The 21,511-nt window shown below is 39.8% G+C and overlaps 1 protein-coding gene across 1 annotated transcript; it reads left to right on the top strand.

The window, feature by feature from the left end:
* Positions 1–542: 542 nt before the first annotated feature.
* LOC127965086 (sacsin-like) lies at positions 543–21,507 on the top strand (the record flags this gene model as incomplete). The annotated part of the gene is made up of 7 exons (XM_052565646.1): positions 543–577; positions 755–842; positions 9,160–9,271; positions 9,811–9,957; positions 11,224–12,658; positions 12,760–12,848; positions 12,940–21,507. Coding segments are annotated over exons 1-7 (10,474 nt in total), but the record flags the coding sequence as incomplete, so codon positions are not given.
* Between the last annotated feature and the right edge of the window lie 4 nt (positions 21,508–21,511).

Below are 21,511 nucleotides of genomic sequence, written 5' to 3'. Positions count from 1 at the left end.
GCATGAGATACTTAGCCTAATCAACACAGGTGGACCATAATCAAGTAATCAATCCCATAGTATAAATATCGCTGACTTACCTCTATCCATTGGAGGTTTATCAGCATCCCTCCTCCACCCCATCTCCTCACTTTAAGTTCACTTTATAAATAGACAGGGAGGTTCTAGGTTCGGGCCATTCCCGAGCTCAGAGCCCTTCCCCGGACAGCATGCCAAATAAGCATACCATACCTCAGCTAATTGTATGTAAGCGTGAACTCGTGAATACCCTTATAATGTATTATAAATACAGGCTTCATGGAAAGTGTTACTAAAATGACTTCTTATGTTAAAAACAATGAACTCCTTCTTATATTTAAAAAGTATCACAAAAGTAACGCAATTAGTTACTTTTTTAGGGAGTAACACAATCTTGCAATGCATTACTTTTAAAAGTAACTTTCCCCAACACTGGCAATGGAATAAGAATTGTTCAAAATAATGCTTTGTAAGGTATTATTATTACTATTTTTCACCACACAGGAGATTGTAAAAGAAAGACAATGAGTTCAGCATCAAGGCAAAATAAGAAAAAGAAGTAAGTTTTTCACTGAATGTTTTTATGTTTATGATTAAAAGTGAACTGTAAGTTAAGTATTTACGAGTTTATGAAAAAAAGCTAGTAATAAGGCTTATGTTTCACAAATAATCCCAAGCATACTAACACTTGTTTTTTGCATTTTGTGATAAACTTTTTTTTTTTTTTCCAATGTAGAAATAAATTTGGTGCTACATCTCCACCATTTATTGACTACTTGAAGGAAATTTTGAGAAGGTACCCAGATGGTGGACAAATATTGAAGGTAGGTAAAAAAAAAAAAAAAAAAAAAAAAAAAAAAAAAAAAAACATATTGCATGAATAATTGACCTAAAAGGACTTGATTAACAGGCGATCTGACCAATCAACCATCTTGTCTGGCACAAATTAGACAGGAGAGTAGATTAACTTTGGTGGACTTAAACTTGAAAAATGTTGTGTATTGACATCTTTTAGATAATGTTTTAATCTCATCAATGCTGTTTTTAAATGGTAAATGGACTGCATTTATATAGCGCTTTCAACAGACCCTATGGCCATCCAAAGCATGAACCATTGAGGCACTGCTGCCCTTTCTGATAATTTGATCAAAAAAAAAAAAAAAAAAAAAACAGTAATATTGTTAAATATTATTGCAATTATATAGAATATAGAATATTAGTTTAAATTTAATTTAAAAATTGTATGAATAAAAACTGTTCTATTTAATTTTTTATTTATCAAAGAATCCTTAAAAATCACAGGTGCCAAACAATAATAGGCAGCAAATAAATCAACATATTATAATGTTCCCTTTCGAAACTACACTCATATTGGGAAAGCTATGCGAAAAAAGTTTTTTTTCTCCTGAACCGAAGACTTTTTTCAATCAAGCAGTGAAACTGCACGGCCATTGGTCTGTCCAGTGCATTAAAAATGAAACAATGGCTCGGCAGCAGAGCTGCATGAGCCTATGGTGACAAAACCCGCAAAAGCACTCCAGAATGGACAGGGCATTCTAGCAACTTTGTTGCAAATGTCTCGCTACTAGTGTGGCTTGTGCAGGGAATCATGCACAATGCAGAAGAGCAATCGGTGCATCACCTGTCTGTGCATCCCCAACAAAAGCTCTCTCTCCCTGTAGCACTCAGATCTGCCGCAGAAGGGCAGTGAGCTGCAAGCTTACTGAGATAGAATGCTCATTCGAGCATGAGTCTTCTCCACTCCACTTGATCTTTTTAGGTAGATTAAAAGAGAATGCTGTCACTAATGACTATTATTACTGACAGCTTCAAATTGGACGTGTCTGGGCCACGCCCACACTAAGGCAGCACGCACAGGGACTGACTCCTCTGCTATGAGAGCATTAAGTCTAGAGAATAATTTTTTTTAAAAGCAATTTTCAGGGAAAACATATTTCCTCTTCTGAGTGTGGGGTCCCCATATGGCAACCTGCCTCTGAATTTAATCCAACCCCTTGTCACACTGGCTAAGGCTTGGCAGGTCATTCCTGTAGTGCCAAACTGGGTGTTGGGGACAATAAAACTCAAATATCCCGAGATTCAGCTGTGTGGTTCCCACCTCAGTTTAGAGCAAAGATGCAAATGTCCTGTGTTTAGAGGTGATGAATTTGCTGGCGATAGGAGCTGTAGAAACAGTTCCTCCAGCTCAGAGTGAGTCAGGCTTCCACAGACACTATTTTATCGTCTCCAAAAAGGATGGTGGTCTCCGGCCGATCCTCGATGTCAGACACCTGAATCGTGCCCTCATGGAAAGATCATTCAGGATGACTACGCTGAAACAGATACTTGCGCAGATTTGCTCTGGAGACTGGTTCTTTGCATCTGGTTGCATACTTTTTGGCCTACCGCACTTTTATGAAGTGCATAGAGATGGCTCTCTTCCCTCGGAGACAGATGGGAATCTGCATTCTCAACTACCTTGATGACTGGCTTGATCTGCCCCAGATGGAGGTAGAACTAGTATCATACGGGACCCTCCTCTTCAGCCATCTGGAGTGCCTGGGACTCAGGGTCAGTTTTGCCAAGAGCATATTGTTCCCCAGGAAGCACATTTTTGTCTCAATCCAGATGAGAGCTGTATCTGCGCTGGAACTCTGGCCATACGGAGGCTGGCGACCTCCTTCAAGCCCTCTCAAAACATTTCAGATAATTCTGGGCCTTTTAAGGAATCAGCTTAAGGGAGAAATATGAATAATGAATCATAACTAGGTATGAGTAATTATGAATATTTAGATCCACTGTAGGCATTTAGTTGACCTCTCAGTGTCAACTGTCTGTCAATTCTATGAACGTTAAAGTCCTGGTTAAGGTATGCTACTCCTTGTAGCAAAAATCTGCATGATTAGGGACTTCAGTTATGAGCAAACAATGAACAACTTCGAGTGTGATACAAATAAGACTTTATTAACTATATAATCACTTAAACTAGTCTAACACACACACACACACATACAGTGGGCATAGGAAAAAGGGTTCAAGCTTATGCAGTAAAGAGATGAGAAAAAAAAGACATGAAGCTTTGATACCATTTGATATTCAGCAGATCTACAGCCTGAAGGAAACATCAGTTTTTTAGTTCAAACACACCTTTGAGGAACCAGGGTTACATACGTAACCTTAGACGTTCCTCTTCAGGAACTCGAGCTGCGTCGAGAATGATTGGGGAATGAGAATGTCCACAGCGCCAGACTTTCAAATCTCTGCCTAGTGTGGAAGAGCACAGACAAAAATCGGGCACAACCCGTCCAATGGCCAAACTTCAGAAGCAATGAGTCTTGATCCCCAGGAGAGGGGAGATCAGAGGACTAGGAACTAGGACTAGGAAAGCATCCTGATCACCGCTTAACATAAGCTTCTTCTGGCCGGAGGCCTCAGCCACAGCGCACCATAGAGGAAACATGTAACCAGAGGGTTTCTGCCCACTGACTGGCCACCATCATGGCCCCACGTAGACCTTCAGGGTGGAATGGGTCAACCCTGCGGAGAGCCTGCAGTAGAGCTGTAGTCAAGTCCGGCTTTGTCGAGTCCAAGTCAAGTCCAAGTCCAGGACTAGTCGAGACCGAGTCAAGACCGAGTCCAAAGAGGTTAGAGTCCAAGTCAAGTCCAAGTCCAAAAGTTTCGAGTCCAAGTCCAAGACCGAGTCCAAATGAAAGAAAAAAGGGTCCTCTTCAAGACCACATACTTAACTACTGATAATGTTTGTGATGCAAGAGAAAGCATATCTCCTATTCTAAGAAAATCATTTTACATTATTATTTGTAATGATCAAAAAGCATGTGCAAAGTAACAACTCTGAAAAGTTTAGCTCCAACTGGCCTTAAAACACCTGGAAGATTAGTGTGTCTAGTAAGAGCTTGATTAGGTTCAAGTGTGTATAATTAGGGTTAAAGCTAACAGGGGCGTTAAACAAGATCCTGGGCCCTATGCATAGGCAGTCCTGATGGGCCCCCTTGGCCCCCACCCATGAAAATATCCAGGTAAAAAATATATATTTCAGATTCATACTTTTCAAGGGCCCTCTCTTCCTTTGGGGCCTTGCTAATGAGTGGTTTTACCCCCAGTCCGACCCTGGGAGCTAAACTTGGATAAACAAAGTTTGGAACTGTAAGGTCAAATAATTTTTATGTACTTTATTTTTTGTTGACATTATATCTGTGGTCAAAAATGTATATGACTATGCCTAATTGGCACAGTGCACAGACACACGCAAAGCTCGGGATATGACAAATGCGCGCAGCAAGGCTAGAATGGATACGTTTGGCTCTACTGGACATGCGCACATAAATACAGCGACATTTTTGTCATACTGTGCTAGTGCTTGCATAGACTAGTCGAGCTCTGTCGGAAACAATCGACTACTCCAGCATGCATTAACCATAATGCATACAAAGTGTTTGCAAGTACGACGTGAATTTTAGAATTACAATATTGCGTGGAGCTGTTACTATATGACCTTATCTATGTTGCATGTAAAAATAAAATATGTAATGTAATAATTAGGGTTGTGCCTGAAGCCGAATACCTTATTCGGAATGGCACGGATAATGGCTTAAAAAACGAATAACGCTCAAGGAATAATTCTGCCTGAATACTCGGCTAAAGCTGACAGAGTCTGGTGTTTGCTAGATAACAGGTGAGCCAGGGGATCAGCGCCAGAAGTGAATGAATGTAAACTTTATGAGTGAAAAGAGAGCAAATCAAACACCGCATTGTTGTCGCCTCTCTGTTTATCTCTCAGAAATCAGAGCGTTGCAAGAGTAATTTTACCTATAATAATACATCATAGCTACACGTTATATTATTTGCATATATTTAAAAGGCAAATATTGAAAGCTTAGGCTACCATGATACGAATGAATGGAATAAGCATAGCGCGCTCACCAATCAAACAGCCGCGCTGCGCGTCTCAGTCTCTCAAAAACCAAATCAGTTCTCTCTCAAGAGTAGGCTAATAATCAGCTTCGATACGGATACATTGTCTACTTGTCCTACATGTTTGCATATTTACCTTTTGCTGGTTTGCGCGGAACACACACATCTGTTTAGTGAAGTTCATTAACATTAAGACTCGCTCAAAGTGTTCTGCGTAATGAGAATGTGTGCATTGAATGGATTCAGTCGTGTTCAAATGATCACTATGACACGTTTGTCATGACATCTCTCTGCTTGCATGATAAATATTATTTTAGAAATTAATAATTATTTCAGTTTAACACGACATACTTGTTCAGTGATAACTACGAAAAAATATATAAAAAGTCATAACAGTCTTATCAAGTAACTGTACGATGTTGTATCCGAATGCAGATAGGAAAACAATTGTGATTGTTACAGATACAAATACTGGCTGTTACATGAAAATGTAAAAATGTAATGTCATATATAAAGTTTTTAAAATTTACATATGTAATTGTTGCATAAGGCTATACATTAATACGCGTTTATTGATTAAAAAAAAAGGCTATCTAGGTGTAGACGTAAATAAAACACAATCTAACAGGTAGAAAATTTAATTAGAAACATCTAAACTTTTCAGGTCGCAGTAAGTGCACTGCTGGTCATGCACATCCTTTCCCGGAACAATACTGAAAGCTAAGGCAAGATGGAAAAACAGATGATCATAGTTGTACAAGGATAGCCATTTTTTAAATGAATCTATTAGCAGAGCTACTGCAAGTGATTTTAAGTGCTGGAATTCCATTTGTTCTTAGCTGAAACTTCTGCGTCATCATGGAGAGCGGGTCATGGTTGCCCAGCAACAGCAGACGCCACTGGAGCGCAAGCGCAGGCTACAGAGTGCTTTGGAAATAAGGAGAGCGGCGCGCCTAGCGTTTTCCACACGTTTTCAGTAGCGACATCATGCAAATGTGGTTTTGTTATGAAGGAGAAATTTTTTATTTTATTTTTTTGCTGGACTCGGTCAAGACCAACTAGAAGACTTGGCGAGTCCAATGGCCAAGTCCGAGACAAGTCCGAGTGCAAATTCAACGAGTCCGAGACAAGTCCGAGACGACAGAAAAATGTCTCGAGTCCGGACTCGAGTCCATGACCGGATTCGAGTACTACAGCCCTAGCCTGCAGGAACTCCAGCACTGTATCAACAGGGCATTTATCTAGGTCGAGCTGGCGGTCTCCGCACCAAGAGGTGAAAAGCTTCCACTTCAAGGCATACAGTTTCCTCATTGAGGGAGCTCTGGATTGGAGATCGGTCTTAACAACCTCGGTTGAGAGACCAGAAGCCAAGAGTTGTGCCTCCTCAGAGACCACAACTACAGCCTCTAAGCTTCATGCGGGGGCGCACCCTCCACCTGCGAGAGATCTCTCCTGATGGTAACCTCCCATGGAGTGCCGTCAAAAAGAGAAATCAGGCCGAGGCACTCTCGCGACTGCAGTGAGGATCAACTCGATCCAAACAGGTGACATATGGGCCTGCATCGTGGTCGAATCCCACACCACTCCCAAATAGGTGGTTCCCTGTACTGGAGAAAGCACACTTTTCTTGACGTTAAGTCTAAACCCCAGCTCTTTCATGTGAGCGAGAATGAAACCTCGATGCCGAACAGTCATCTGCTCTGTTTGAGCTAATATCAACCAATATCAACCAATCGTCAATGTGGTTGAGTCGTGAAAGTGTGGGGTGAGAGCGCAGGCCGCAAGATCGGTATTGGTAAGCTTTTGACCCCCAAAAAGCAAACCTCAGGAACTTCCGATGAAGAAGTATGGAGATAAGTGCATCTTTTTGATAGATCTTGACACACCAGTCCTCAGACTTGGCCTGTGTAAGCGTGTTGAACTTCAGTCCCCTGACTGATCGGTTCAAGAAGCACAGATCTAAAAAAGGACATAACACCTCATCCTTCCAAGGAACAGTGAAGTAGCGGCTGTAGGACCTGGACTCTGCAACCCAAGGAGGGACCACCTCAATGGCCTCCATCCTCAGAGAGAGTCTACTTCTGTTCCATTACCCGAGCCTGCTTGGGACCCACCAGAACTGGATTCTGTGGCCTCTCACTACAGTGTGCAGGACCCACTGTGACCTAAAGCGGCGCACCGGCAGGAGATGGCCGAACTGATGGCTCCCAGAAGGTTCCAAGCCTCTTAGCACCACAATGTTTCCGGGCAGTAACTGAGAGAAGTGCTCGCCGGAGATCGCTAAGCCCTGGAACACCGGCTGAGTTGGCAGAACGATCTCCTGAGAGCACTGAAGAGAGACGGGCACCGTGTAATGCGGTGTACACCACTCTTCTCCAGAGGGAGCTGGCTCTCAAAACGTCCTAGGCCTTAGACGTCAGGACATTATGATGAAGGCTATCCAGCGAAAACAATGGTCTGCAGAACTGCTTTCCACTAGAAGCCTTCGGCCTGGGAGCGCCACTCTGACTCTAGCCTCTGCCGAGTACAAAAGTGACACCCCCGGTATGAGGGGCTGGAACATGGTTGGGACTGCTCCGCCCAGCAGCCCCTGACCGCCTCAACCTCCTCGGAGGAAGAGCGGTAAACACATGTTCTCACACAATAAATTACATCCCTAGAGCCCCTGTACATCTAACTTCACATAGTCAGATTAATATGTAATTTTGTTCCTCAGAATAAAAAGCGAGCTCTGCCTCAGAGGACAAAGAAACCGCAGAAGAAGCTCAAGAACAAGCTCTAGATCTAGTGAACACGGGTGGAGATAAGACGAGCCGTCTCCACCCCGTTCGCCAGATCATGTGAGATTCCCGTGATCGCGGTCGCCGCCGTGCCTCAGCAGCAGCACGGCCGCAACAACACTCCTCGGAGCGTGCCCAGCAAGAGAGCATGCAGCAGCAGCGAGCTGTCTGAGAGGGTGAAGAAACCGCGGCGCTGGTTTCCAAGCCTCGAGAACGACCAATAGATCTAGTGAACACGGACGGAGATAGGACGAGCCATCTCCAACCCATTTGCCAGATCATGTGCGATTCCCGCTATCGCGGTCGCCGCCGTGCCTCAGCAGCAGCGCGACAGCAACTGCAAGATCGCATGCACGGACACACTCATCAGAGCGCACTAACTTAATAACAATAATAATAATAAATTATAAATAAATAAAGATTACATGACCACTATCAGCCCCCCCCTTCTGTGCCCAACCTGTCAGAGTTGAGTTGGTCCACAACAAGTACGTGAAAATGTGTAATTTTTTTAACGGCTACAGAAAATTAATCAAAATGGACAGACGTCAATTTAGTGGTTTTGCAAAAAGAAAGTTAAAGAAAGACAAGGAATGCTAGTCATTTAGCTACAATTTGCCCTCTCGCGGCTTTAGACTGTAATGTTTTCTCTTGGTTCTTGGTTCCAAAAAAATGCGATTTACAGTCCAGTGCAACTTATATATGTTTTTTTCCTTTTCATGACGTATTTTTGGACTGATGGGACTTATAGTTAGGTGCGACTTATAGCCCCGAAAAATACGTTAGTTGGACAAGTTAATAAATTACATTTGAGAAATCACCTTAATGATGTCTGAAGGGGGCAGGCGCACCACACTGTCTTAATGTGGCCCTGCACTGATGAAGTCATGTGTCAAGTCAAATGAATTAATAATCATCTAGCAGGCGTCCAATACTGACTTCAGGAAAAGGGGAATAACCAATGACATTTGAGATAGCAACTAAAACAGCAAGCCCAGCCCCACGACTGACAAAAATACAATTGTTCGCGCGAGCAGAGGTGAGAAGATCAAGCGCAAGGATGTGGGGAATGATCATGTGCGCGCGACAGTTTGAAATGAGCTCACGGGCTCCCGTTTCTTCGCCTCCGATTTAGTTTTCCTCTCGCGGAAGTGAATTACAGCGCGCGCAAGCATCATTTTTATACTCTGTCATTATTGGTATTAAAATGCCGCCAAAGCCTGGCACAAGCATAGCGTGGTTTTTAAGGCTCTTAGATCAGCATCTTCTCCTGGAATTCCTAAATCTAAAAGAACCGCCTGATCTGGTGATCAGTGATCTGTATAGGGGGATGATGTCACACCCTCAGGATCTGAGGTCTTGCATATGAAATTGGATTGGTGGGTTAAAGAGAAGAATCTTTAATAATAATTATTCTATAAAATATCAGGAGCTGATACAGAATGCAGAAGATGCCGGAGCTTCAACAGTGGTGTTTATTCACGATGAGAGACATTATGGGACCCACAGCTTGTGGACTGAAGAGCTTGGAAAGTATCAAGGTATTTACAAACACTGGGAGGAGATTCAAGTCACACTAGACTCAAAATTATTTTACAGCCTGCAACAAAGGGTTTTACCGTGTAGGTCTTTTCATGTGTTTGCATAACCATCCTTCGTTGTTGTATCATATGGCACAACTATGAAGATTTCTGGAGTTTTGCAGCTTATCTTCTGTTTTGTAAACGGGAAGCAGTTTTGAGTTCTGAAGTACTTTTTATACTAAATCAAACATTTAGACATTTTTCGCCATTAATGACTGATATCTGTGCTCTAACCCCTTTTGAAAAGCTCCAGTCTCCATGATTGTATCACAAGCTGTATCTCAGATATCCAGAACTAGGTCAAAATCAATGTTTAGTCCTAAAAAATAGGCTTCAAATAAGTGTAAATGTACACATGTATGGGATACACGTTTAATTTTTTGTCTGCTAGGAATAGTACTGAAATATTTTATTATTCTATTCAAAATACTAAATTTTAAAGTTTTATATTTGTTAATTTTTTGTATGATCAGTCATTTGTAACTTTGATCTGGCAGGACCCACTCTCTATGCTTTCAATGATGCAGCCTTTACAGACGAAGACTGGGAGGGTATTCAGAGAGTTGGCAGAAGCATCAAACAGGATGACCCAACGAAAGTTGGAAGATTTGGGATCGGTTTTAACTCTGTTTATCATATTACAGGTAAAATATGTTACATTTCCAGACTGGATCATATTTTTTTGCATATTCTACTGGCTGCTATTTAGAAATCCTACAATATTGCTTGTTGATTTATGTAGTGTCAACATTTTAAATGTCAGTCGATGTCTTTTTAACTATATATCACATTATGCAATCTAAGATAATGATTAAACCAAATGTTTTTTTTTTTTTTTTTTTTTTTTGTATCTTCAGCTTTGTGATGGTTAGCATACTAACAAATTAGCTTAACAGAATGATGTATAATATTTTAACAATGATTTTTCTTTTTGAATGCTGATATGCTCTGTTAAATTGTATTGTAGGGATCACAACAGAAATAAAACTATGTTACAGATTACAGTAAACGTTTTTGAAGGTCAGTCTACTGTTAATAGTAAAATGCGATATTGGACCTTTAATTGTGCATTGTCCCTTTTTTTCCATCAGCTAACACTCATCATCCAAGTAAATCATTAAATACGTAACTTTTTTATTTTACATTAGTACTAATAAAGAAAATGCAGCAGTCACAAGCGAGCAGCAACCTCAACATTTCTTTCTCTTTTATTTCTCACTTCTTTCACCTCCAGGTTATTAGTGATACCTAGTAGCAGCATGTTAACATAACAGAACATTTTAAGATGCAACAGTAACTCTAAAAATAACACATTTAATAACAATTTTAAATTTAGTATTTAGCCAATCCCTAAACTGTTAACTGTTGCACTGATTTAGAGATAAAAACTAATGTAATATTGCCTTATTACATTTGCATTAACATAATGTTTTAGATGTGCTAAATTTAAATCTAAACTCAAAACTCATCTATTTAGTTGTGCATTTATTGAATGAGCACTGTGCGATGTCTGAACTGATTGCACTGTATTTTACGTATTCACTGTATTTAATGTAAAACCATTTTCTATTTTTAACTGTTTTAAATTTATTTTAAGTAAGTCATTTTTTAAATAATTTCCAAAGATTTAAAATAGCTTGTTTTATTTTTGTTCATGGTTATTTTACTTTCTTTTATTTAAAGCACTTTGAATTACCATTGTGTACGAAATGTGCTATATAAATAAACTTGCCTTGCCTTGCCTTATTGTATTGACTAGTATTGGTGTATTCCTAATTATAGTGTATTATAACAATCAAATCTGGTTGCATTGACTTGATCAGCAGCAACATCAAATTTGACAAACAAAGGCACAACACTAGTGATGTTAACAATATATATATAAAAAAAAATCTTTTTTTTTTTTTCAGACTTGCCATGTGTCTTCAGTTCTGAACACCTAGCCATTTTTGATCCACAAAAGATGATGTTTGGAGAGGATGAAGAAGGCTATCGATGGTCTTTGAATGACAAAGAGGACAGAGAGAGCCTTTTGAACTTGAGAGATCAGTTTCAGCCCTTTCAAAATATTGTCAGTCAAATCAACAGTTGTTCCTGGGAGAAGGTCATCAGCGAGGAGCAATACTTCAAAGGAACACTCTTCCGTTTCCCTCTGCGTAATGAGGCTTCTGAGATCTCCGATAACCTATATGACTCAGCAAAAGTTACCCATCTATTTGACAGTTTCACTGCTGATGCAGACATCAGTCTCCTTTTCCTGAGAAATGTGTCATCGATTACTTTGCTGCATATTGATGCCAATGGCCTCTGCAACAATAGGCTGAAGCTGAAAGTTTCAGTGACAAATAACTTTATTACTGACCATTCTCATATCAAGCAGGAATTGTTTGACAGAAAAACATGTTTTAAAACTGTATCACAGATTTCCCAGCAAATGGAAGAAACAAAGTTCCAGTGGCTTGTGACAACTTGTATTCTGAAACAGGGATATTTACCAGGGATTGACTCTCTAGCTAGTAAGCTGAGCTTCTACCCTCAAGCTGACATGGCGTTTCAATTAAATGAAGGCAGATCACTTTGCAATGGGCGGCTAAGTTGCTTTCTGCCACTTCCAAATAATGAACCAAACAAAACTGAACTTCCCATTCACATCAATGCTTGCTTTGGCCTGACAGACAATCGGAGGTTCATCAAGTGGCAAGAGGAGGATCAGAAGAATGATGAGTCTGCGATCTGGAATGAGCTGCTCACAAAAGAGTTTCTTCCACATGTATATCTCATGATGATTCTAGATGCTATTCAGTTATCAGTAGACTCAGCCCTGCCTTCCCACACTGTGTACAATCTTTGGCCTGACCTATCGAAGACTGTACATAAAGAGAGATGGCATGAAGTTGCAATAAATACTCTGAAAGGTCTATTTAAATACAAGATCTTTCACTCTGCTGATGATGAGCAAATCTGGGTATCTGTCTCAGATGCAGTTTTTCAAGGAAACAATATACAAAGTGACACAATGTCTGCAGTGTCAAAATTGTTGATTGCTGAAAGAGAAAACCTGGTCACAGTCCCAGAACATGTTTTGAAAGATGTTCAAGAAATCTTCCCTGAAAGTGATACCTTGACATGGGTGACTCCATCTTATGTTAGAGATGTCCTACACAGGAGGGAGGCTGAAAATCTCACTAAAGATGACAAATACGCTCTTCTTGAATTTGCTCTCAGTGATGAAAAGTACACAGAGTTACGAGGACTGAAGCTTCTGCCTTTCAGCGATGGAACCTTTACTTCATTTGGCAATGGAGTGCAGAACACTGTTCTGATTGACAATGAGAGGTTTCCAAGGTAAGGTTTTACATAATCTCTTTCCTACTTGCATTCCTTAGTGTCTTTATATTGTGTTGTTAAAGTAGTAATAATCTGTTTTCTTCTCCTTCTTTGTTTAGAACATTGCTGCCATTTTGTAAAGAATGGTTTTTACCCAACGATCTGAGCCATTTTTGCACTATGCAACTAAGGGAACTGGCAACAAGGAGTAAGAAAATTGTTTAATATATTTCATCAGGAATGCTTATAATAATGTAAAATTCATGTTTAAAATTAATGTGTGTGTGTGTGTGTTCCAGGCATATACAACATAATCGAATTGGATGCACAACATGTTGTTGCACTCATGAGGAAGCACTTACCAATGGACTGGAAAGTTATCCAAGGTCACGTGACATGGAAAACAGCCGAAGTTCATCATCCTCCAAAGAGCTGGCTGGTTGAATTCTGGAAGATTCTAAGCACTGAATGGAATGACTTAAGCAGCTTTATTGACATGCCTTTGATACCAACAGAGCCACTGAGGAGTTCAGGCAATTCTGTATTGTTAGCAAGGTTGCAGAGTAAAACAACTTTGATCTTTCAGAGTACCACAGGGTCCAACTTGCCAGATAATGTTCAGAAAGTGTTAAGGATGGTGGGATGTACAGTCATAAAAAGAGATGAATGTCTTAGACATAATTGCATTGAAAGTTATGTTTTACCAGCTTCACCAAGAAATGTTCTACAAGTCTTTGTAAACTCAAACAGAGACCAGGTCATCAAAGCCATTGCCTCTGCTTCATCAAATGAAATAGATGAGTTGAACGTTTACCTCTCTTCCTTGGATTCTCTCTCAATTGCTGAACAGGACCTACTTTCCATGTTGCCTATCTTCAGAATGATGTCTGGGAAATATGTTGCTGTTAAATCAAAACAAGCAGTTTTTTCATCCACCACTCCAGCCATTCCAGATGATCTCCCAATACCTGACACAATTGTACAGTGTGCAAATGTACCTGATCGCAGACTTTTGACTCTACTGGAAATTAAAATTTTGGATTCAGCTGAGGTGGCTGTTCATTTGGTTGACTGCATTAGGACAGGCTCTTGCAAAAATGGTGAGGAACAGACAATAATAACCTGGATACTGAATAATGGTAGCATTCTATTCTCACACAGTGAGCAGCTGCTCACAAAAACAAAAAGTTTGAGTTTTATTGAGACAACTCAGGGAGAATGCAAACAAGCCTCAAATGTTTTTGATCCAAGAAACAAGACATTCCAGGACCTTTTCGAAACAGATTTCTTTCCCCCACCTATTTACACACAGACCCAGGAAATGTTTCAGAGTTTGCAACGTCTTGGCTTAAAGATGGACCAAAAAGAAATATCACCAACAAACATACTCCAAGTCATAAATCATATTGATAAGATTTGTGTTTGCTCACCAGATAAGGCATTCACAAAAGCGCATACACTTGTTCAAGTGCTGAATCAGAATGATTTATTTTCAAAATTTACCAATATGCAGATGGAAGAGCTAATGCAAAGGCAGTGGGTGCCCTGTGAAAATCCCACGTTTTTGAATGAAAGCATGTGCAGAAATCTAAATAGAGGTTTCTATAAGCCTCCTGAAGTAAGAGATTCAATGTATTCTTCAATTGTTGGATATGTAATGCCACTTACTGCTGAGCTGACAAGACATGTCTGTAACCATCTTGGACTTTATGACCCCCCTCCTGCTGAAAAAGTCCTGGAGAACCTCTCTGCACTGAGGTCAATGGTCAACGCAAATTCAGACTTTCAGTTTAAAACCGAGCTGCACAGTATCTATAAATTCATGCAGGACAACATGACAAGTTTCAGAGTTTTAATGGAAACAAAATGTTTCCCCTGGATCTGGAATAACAGTGAGTTTGTCTGCCCAGGAGATATAGTTTTAACCTATCCTCTTGGATTGGATCTAAGCCCTTACATCAAGAAAGTGCCTGAAGAGTTTTTGCAATATGAAAACCTGCTAACAAAATTTGGTTTGAAGCAAACAATGTCTGATGAGGAGATTGAAGACATACTTCATGACATAAAACACAGAATTGACTGCAGGTGTCCTCCTCATGGAGACTCGACAGAACTTAAAGTGACACTTGCCATTCTTGAATGGATGCGAAAAAATGAGAAACATTTAAAGGACGGCACACCTGTGCCTGTCATGGCACAAAACCAAAACTTTACTCTGAAATCTTTGTCCAAAACAGTCTTCTGTGACATCAGTGCTGAAGGACTTGAAGACCTGAAACAAGACAACGAGGAAATCTATGTAATTCATGAGGCAGTTCTTCTCCTCACTGCAAGATGGTTGAAAGTCCCATTCTTAAGTACTCACATCTTAAAACCACAGTCCATACAAGCAGAGCAAGAGTTCTTTGGTATAAAACAATATGGACAATCTGAACCAATAACTCAAAGAATTAAGAACATTCTTAAAGAGTATGATGAAGAAAGTGACATTTTTAAAGAACTCCTACAAAATGCTGAGGATGCTGGGGCAACTTCGTGTAAATTCCTTATTGACTTCCGAAAACACAGAGACCCCCCCGAAACCCTCTTTGATGATGGAATGGCCCTCTGCAATGGACCATGCCTTTGGATCTATAACAATGAGCTCTTTTCACAAGAAGACTGGGAAAACATTGTCAAAGTGGGGTCAGCATCAAAGGAAAACACAGTTAAGATGATTGGAAAGTTTGGTCTTGGATTTAATGCTGTTTACCATGTGAGTGATATTCCCTCAATTTTGAGTGGGGACAGCCTTCTCATACTTGATCCAAATGTCACCCATTTGAAAAAGCACATAATCAGCAAAGGAAACCCAGGAATTAAACTCAACCCATTCCAGGAGCGGCTGTACAAAAGGTTTCCTGGACAGTTTAAATCGTATAAAAGCATTTTTGATTGTGATCTCTCATTGCAAAACAGCAAGAAATCTTATAATGGCACCTTGATTAAATTACCATTTCGCACTCTGGAGGAGGCAAACAAGTCAGAAATAAGTTCAAAGGTATATGACGAAGAACGCATTCAGAGTTTGAAAAATAATTTGACTGAAAACTCAGAAACTCACCTACTATTTCTGAAGAGAATTAAATCTTTGTCCCTTCAAATTGTCCCTGAAATGGCATCGACTCCTCCACAGGATGATCAGATTCAGACTCCTCTCAAAATATCCAGAGAAGTCATTACTTCATTTGCTGTCTCTGACACATTTCCCCAAGAGTTCAAGAGCACTTTCAGAAATACTGATATCACATACAACAACATTATTGATGTCAACAGAGCACAAATTGTTAAAATAATTCAAGAGCACTCAGAGAGATCCCTCACACAGTACTGGCTTTTGCATTCATGTTTTGGAACACAGGATTCTTTGCAAATGTTCCAGGAAAAAACTGATCAAGAGCATGTGTTTTCATTTCCAATTGGAGGTGTAGCTGTACCTTTGCATAGAGAGGCAAACACTAAAGCATGGTACCCTGATGAAAGCCTCATTGGCCAGGCTTTTTGTTTTCTTCCTCTCTCAATTGAGACCGGTCTGCCAGTCCATATAAATGGGAGTTTTGCAGTCACATCAAATAGGAAAGGCCTATGGGAAAAAGGAGTGAAGTCTGAGTGGAACAAAGCTTTGCTTAAAGATGCTGTAATTTCTGCTTACGTCACTACACTGCTTGAGCTGAAGAAAATGGCCCAAAATGGACATGTCCAGAACTATTTTTTCTACACATTCTGGCCTAACATAGAGAGAGTAAGCAAAATATTTTTACCCTTGGTTGAGGCTTTCTACTCAGCAGTTGCACTGATTGGCAATGGTAAATCTCTGGATCTTTTTAGCAATGGACATAATTGGTGTTCTATGGACAAGGCAAGATTTCTGAATCCAAAAATTGAGAAGAACCTAGCAGTTGGAGACATAGCCATGAAAGTGGTCTTGAGCTTGGGAGCTTCTTGTGTTGTTTCTCTCCCAAAAGGGGTAAGAGACAGTTTCTATTATTGTGGCTTTAAGGAAATGATCAAACAGAAAACAGTCAACTGGCCTGAGTTTTACAGCATTGTGTTAAAGAACTTGAGTGCTGTGGACACACATAACAGTAATTTGCTTGTTCTGAATGCCATTGACTTGAATGATCCTGATGTTGATGACCTGTTGAAAAGTTACCCTTGCATTCCAACACAGAAATGTCAGAAGCTTCAATATATCAAGCGTCTTGTGAATCCATCTGGCAAAGTGGCTTTTTTGTATGAACTTGAAGAGGGGCGCTTTCTAGAAGGAACTGCAGATAACTTTCTCTCACCAAAAAGGATTCAACGACTTTCCGATTTAGGAATGCTGAGTGACCTCCTCCCTTTAGAAGACACCATAGAAAAAGCAGGAAAGATATCTAATTTTTGGAAACAGGATAAATCTAAATTTCTTAAATGTCTTCAGCCTCTCATGCAGTCAGTGAAAGACTCCTCAGAAAATGTGAATTCTCCGCACTGGCTCACACTGTCTCAAATACCATTCCTTCCTGCCTTAGCTCCTTTAGTTCATCAAAACAAGATCAACACTGTTCTTAAAAAACCCTCTGAAGTGTACATGGACAGTTGTCGTAATTTAGTAAGCATGACAGAATTCACAGTTGATCATTCAAACCTTCAAATGCATGGTTGTGATTCAGTTCTTCAAAAACTGAGAGTACAAACAAGTCCATCAATTGAGACAGTGCTCCAGCAGCTGCTAAACGCACACCAACACTGCAATGCATTTGAAAAAATGGCGCTCTTCAACATTGCTCAATCTAGCTATGAATACCTCAACTCTTACTTGTTGGAACAAAAAGATCCCAATCCAATTATTGGCCATGCTAAATCATTTCCATTCATCTTCATTGAGGATCACTTTGTTAATGTTAAGGCAGTGGCCAGAAGTGAAGAATTTGAACAGAAACCATATCTCTATGTACTTCCAGTCATCTTCTCCAATTTTGAGAGGCTCTGGGACTGCATTGGTGTCAAAAAACAATTCACAGAAGAACAATTTGTTACTGCACTTGAGGAAATGAAGATTTTATATGGATCTCACCCTCTTTCCACTTCAGACCTCCATAATTGTGTTGCAATACTCATGAATGGGCTGTACAAAATCCAAAAAGAAAAGCTTACAGACTGTCTCATACCTGATGAGAGCGGTGTGTTGACATCTTCTAAAGAGCTGAGATTTAATGACAGCCCATGGATGCCTGTCTCGGCTGGTGTCAGGCTCTCCCATGAGCTGATACCTCGGCCTGTGGCCTGTCATTTTGGTGTAATGACAACAAGACACCATACTCTGAAGAATCATTTTGTCAGTGAGTTTTCCCTTCATGCCAAAGAGTTTGGACAAACTGAGAAACTAAGTGTCAGAATAAAACATTTAATTGATGCATATCCATCTAAAAAGGATATTCTGAAAGAGCTCATTCAAAATGCAGATGATGCAGAGGCAACAGAAATTCACTTTGTGTGGGACAAAAGAAAACATAGGACAGAAAAGATATTTGGAGAGAAATGGGAACTGGTTCAAGGACCGTCACTTTGTGTGTATAACAACAGAATATTTTCTGACGCTGATTTGCAAGGTATTCAGCAGCTGGGTGAAGGAGGAAAACATGGGACTTTAGGGAGAACTGGGACATATGGATTTGGCTTCAATTCAGTGTATCATCTCACAGATTGTCCATGTATCTTGACCAGTGACAAATGGCTCTGCATTTCTGATCCAAATTTAAAATATCTGGAAGGTGTAACAAAACAGTCCATGGGCTGCATGTTTTCAGTGGAAGATGAATTTAAAAAGTCTTTTGAAGATGTTTATCATACCTTTCTTCCAGAAATGTTTGATCTCAGTTTTGGAACCATGTTAAGGCTCCCTCTCAGGACAGAGCAAATGGCAGAAAAATCTGACATATCTAGACATACAGTTACAGATCATGACATGAAAGAACTTTACTATGCCTTGAAAGAAGATCCTGAAGGACTAATTCTCTTCTTGAAACACATCACAAAAATACAGTTTTCAGAGATTTCTGAAGATGGAAAACAACCTAAATATCCTTTCATTATCGAAAAGAAATACAAAGAGGAGAGCAGCATGATACACAAGGTAAACTTTCATAGACATGCTAAAGAATTCCTCATGTCAGGAACAGCAGAACCCTGCAAAACCATCTATGAAATGCAAATCTCATCTGGAAAAAAACAAAGCAAGTGGGTTATTGCAGAGTGCTTTGGCTTCTCAAACCAAATTCAGAGAAAAAACAAACACAGTTATTTCAAAGTTCCTCAAGCTGCTCTGAGTGCATGTTTGAGTAGCTCATTTAACTACAAATTTACTGGTAGGGCATTTTGTTCTTTGCCCTTACCTGGACAAACCGGTTTACCAGTTCATGTGAATGCAAATTTTGAAGTTGATTCTTCTAGAAGAGACTTATGGAAAGAGGATGGTGATAGTCTGAAAACTGAGTGGAACCAGTCACTGAAAGTAAACATCATTTCACCACTTTATGCTGACCTCCTGTTACATCTCTGTTCACACATGAAGAAAGATACACCTACTGATCTTGTAGTCCTCAAGACAGAGCTTACGTCTTCTTGCCTTAAATACTTTCCATGCATTTCTCAAGAAGTAGACAATGTCTGGCATGAGATGATTCATGAGGTCTATAGATCAATCAACCATTGTGGCCTTCCTGTCATACCTACGGTGCACGCTGTTCCTGTTGAGTTATCACACGTTTTACAAGATACAGATATACAAAAATACACAGTTACCTGGTGCAGTGCAACTAAACCACATACAGAAAAATGTCCATATTTTACAACTGAAGACCATGATGGAATTTTCAACATTTTAGATGACACTGGAATGAATTTAATACCATACTCTTCTAAAATTAATGAAATAAAAGTTAACTTCATATTGGCTGGTGTGAATGTGGCAGAAATCAGTGCTTCAACAGTGATTAAATTCTTGAAGCAAAGATCACTGAATGATCCTTCCCAGACAACTGGTAGTTTGCCTTTGCCTATCAACCAGACTTTGATCAAAAACAAAACAAGATGTTCAAAACTTTTGAACTTCTGCTTGACAAATGTCAATGAGGAAAATGTCCATGTCATCAACGGATTGCCTCTTCTCCTCACACAAGATCAGATGTTAAGAGTCTTTGACACTAAATCCCCAAAGCTGATATCAAGATTTAGCAGTCTTTTCCAAGGACATCAGGAGATGTTTGCAGATGTTTCTGTCGATGAAAATCATGACCAAATTATGTATGATGGAATGTTTATTGAGGGCTTAACAATTGATGTTGCAGCAACATATTTGAAACCACAACTTGAACAATTGCTCAGACAGTCATTACCTGATCAAAGATGCCAGCTCTACAAGGAAGATACAGAGACAATCAAATGGCTGAAAACTTTATGGAGCTTCTTTGATGATGATGATGATGATGATGATGATGAGCAAAATGAAAACCTGAATGTATTCAGTCAGATAAAAAAGCACTTTGAGGACAGTCCTATATTACCAGTAATCTGCCCCAGTCAGAATAACACATGTTTCTTAGAAACAATGAAGAACATATCAAAAGTAATTCAGTATAAAACTGGAAAAATAGAAACCATTCTCATAAAACTGGGGTTCATGAAAATAAACTGTGACTTTTTCACTCATCTAAGTTTTAAATTCCGTCACAGGTATATGAATCCAGAACTCCTGCAAACAGGAGACAGCAGTGGTGTTTTGGAGCAGGTTTATCATGTACCACATCCGCAGTTTAAGGAGCTGTCTAAAGATAATTGTGCAGATCTTCAGTGCTTCTTACAGTATGGTATCAGAGATTCCAATAACAAGAGTCAATGTGTGTCAATGCTCAAATCTTTGCCCTTGTTTGAGTCAATATCTGGAAAACGGGAAAGGATTGATTCACACAGTAAGGTGTTCATTCTAAATTCTCAGCATCAGAATGATTTTCCAAATTTGTACCAGGTCGATGGATGTGACAGTCTCTTCCTCAAGCACAGCTGGGTGAATTTAGGACTGGCAGAACAGCTAGAATTTGAGATTCTGAATGATTTAGAGTTCTGTGTACGGTTCATTCTTCCTTCTGTGCACAAGATGAAAGCGGCCAAGCTTCTTGATTTCATGCGGTTGTTAATGGAACTTGGACAAGTGGATAACTGGATTGTCTCTGCATTGAGAGAGGTCAGATTTATCCGAGATATCCATGGTTCTCTTCAAGTGGCTTCATACTTTTATGATGACACTGTACACCTTTATAAAGCAATGCTTCCAAAAGAGAGATTTGTGCCCAAAACCTTTTGGGACAATTTCCAAGGAAAATATACTGAAGCATCTAAATTTTTAAATGACCTTGGATTGAAACATGAAGTGTCTGATAAGGAAATCATTGAGTTTGCAAAACAAATTGAATCTGAAAATGGAGACAACACTCCTTTAAAAGTTCTCAAGAAACGATCACAACTTCTGTTTAAGACTGTTTTGTCAAAGAGTTATAACACAAACTCTAATTTAATGAATAGAGTTGCTAACATTAAATTCATCTTCCCAGTGCAAATTCAGCAATCACTTTGTGATTATCACAAGCCCTTTGCTCAAGAGAGGCAGCTTGTTGCAATCAATGGATCACTCATTGACAGAGACCGTGATAACCAATATCTGATATGGACTTCTATGCCAATCATACCCTTAGAAAACTGCTCTACAAAACAAGTAATGAAAATGATGGATGCCGGAGCATTGGAGACTCCACCCCCTGGAAAATTGGCTGCTAATCTAAAAAACATCTGTAA

This window comes from Carassius gibelio, chromosome B9 (genome assembly GCF_023724105.1).
Source record: "Carassius gibelio isolate Cgi1373 ecotype wild population from Czech Republic chromosome B9, carGib1.2-hapl.c, whole genome shotgun sequence".
Lineage (NCBI taxonomy): Eukaryota > Metazoa > Chordata > Actinopteri > Cypriniformes > Cyprinidae > Carassius > Carassius gibelio.
Note: the sequence above shows the minus strand (reverse complement) of the source record. Positions and strands in the feature narration are given on the sequence as shown.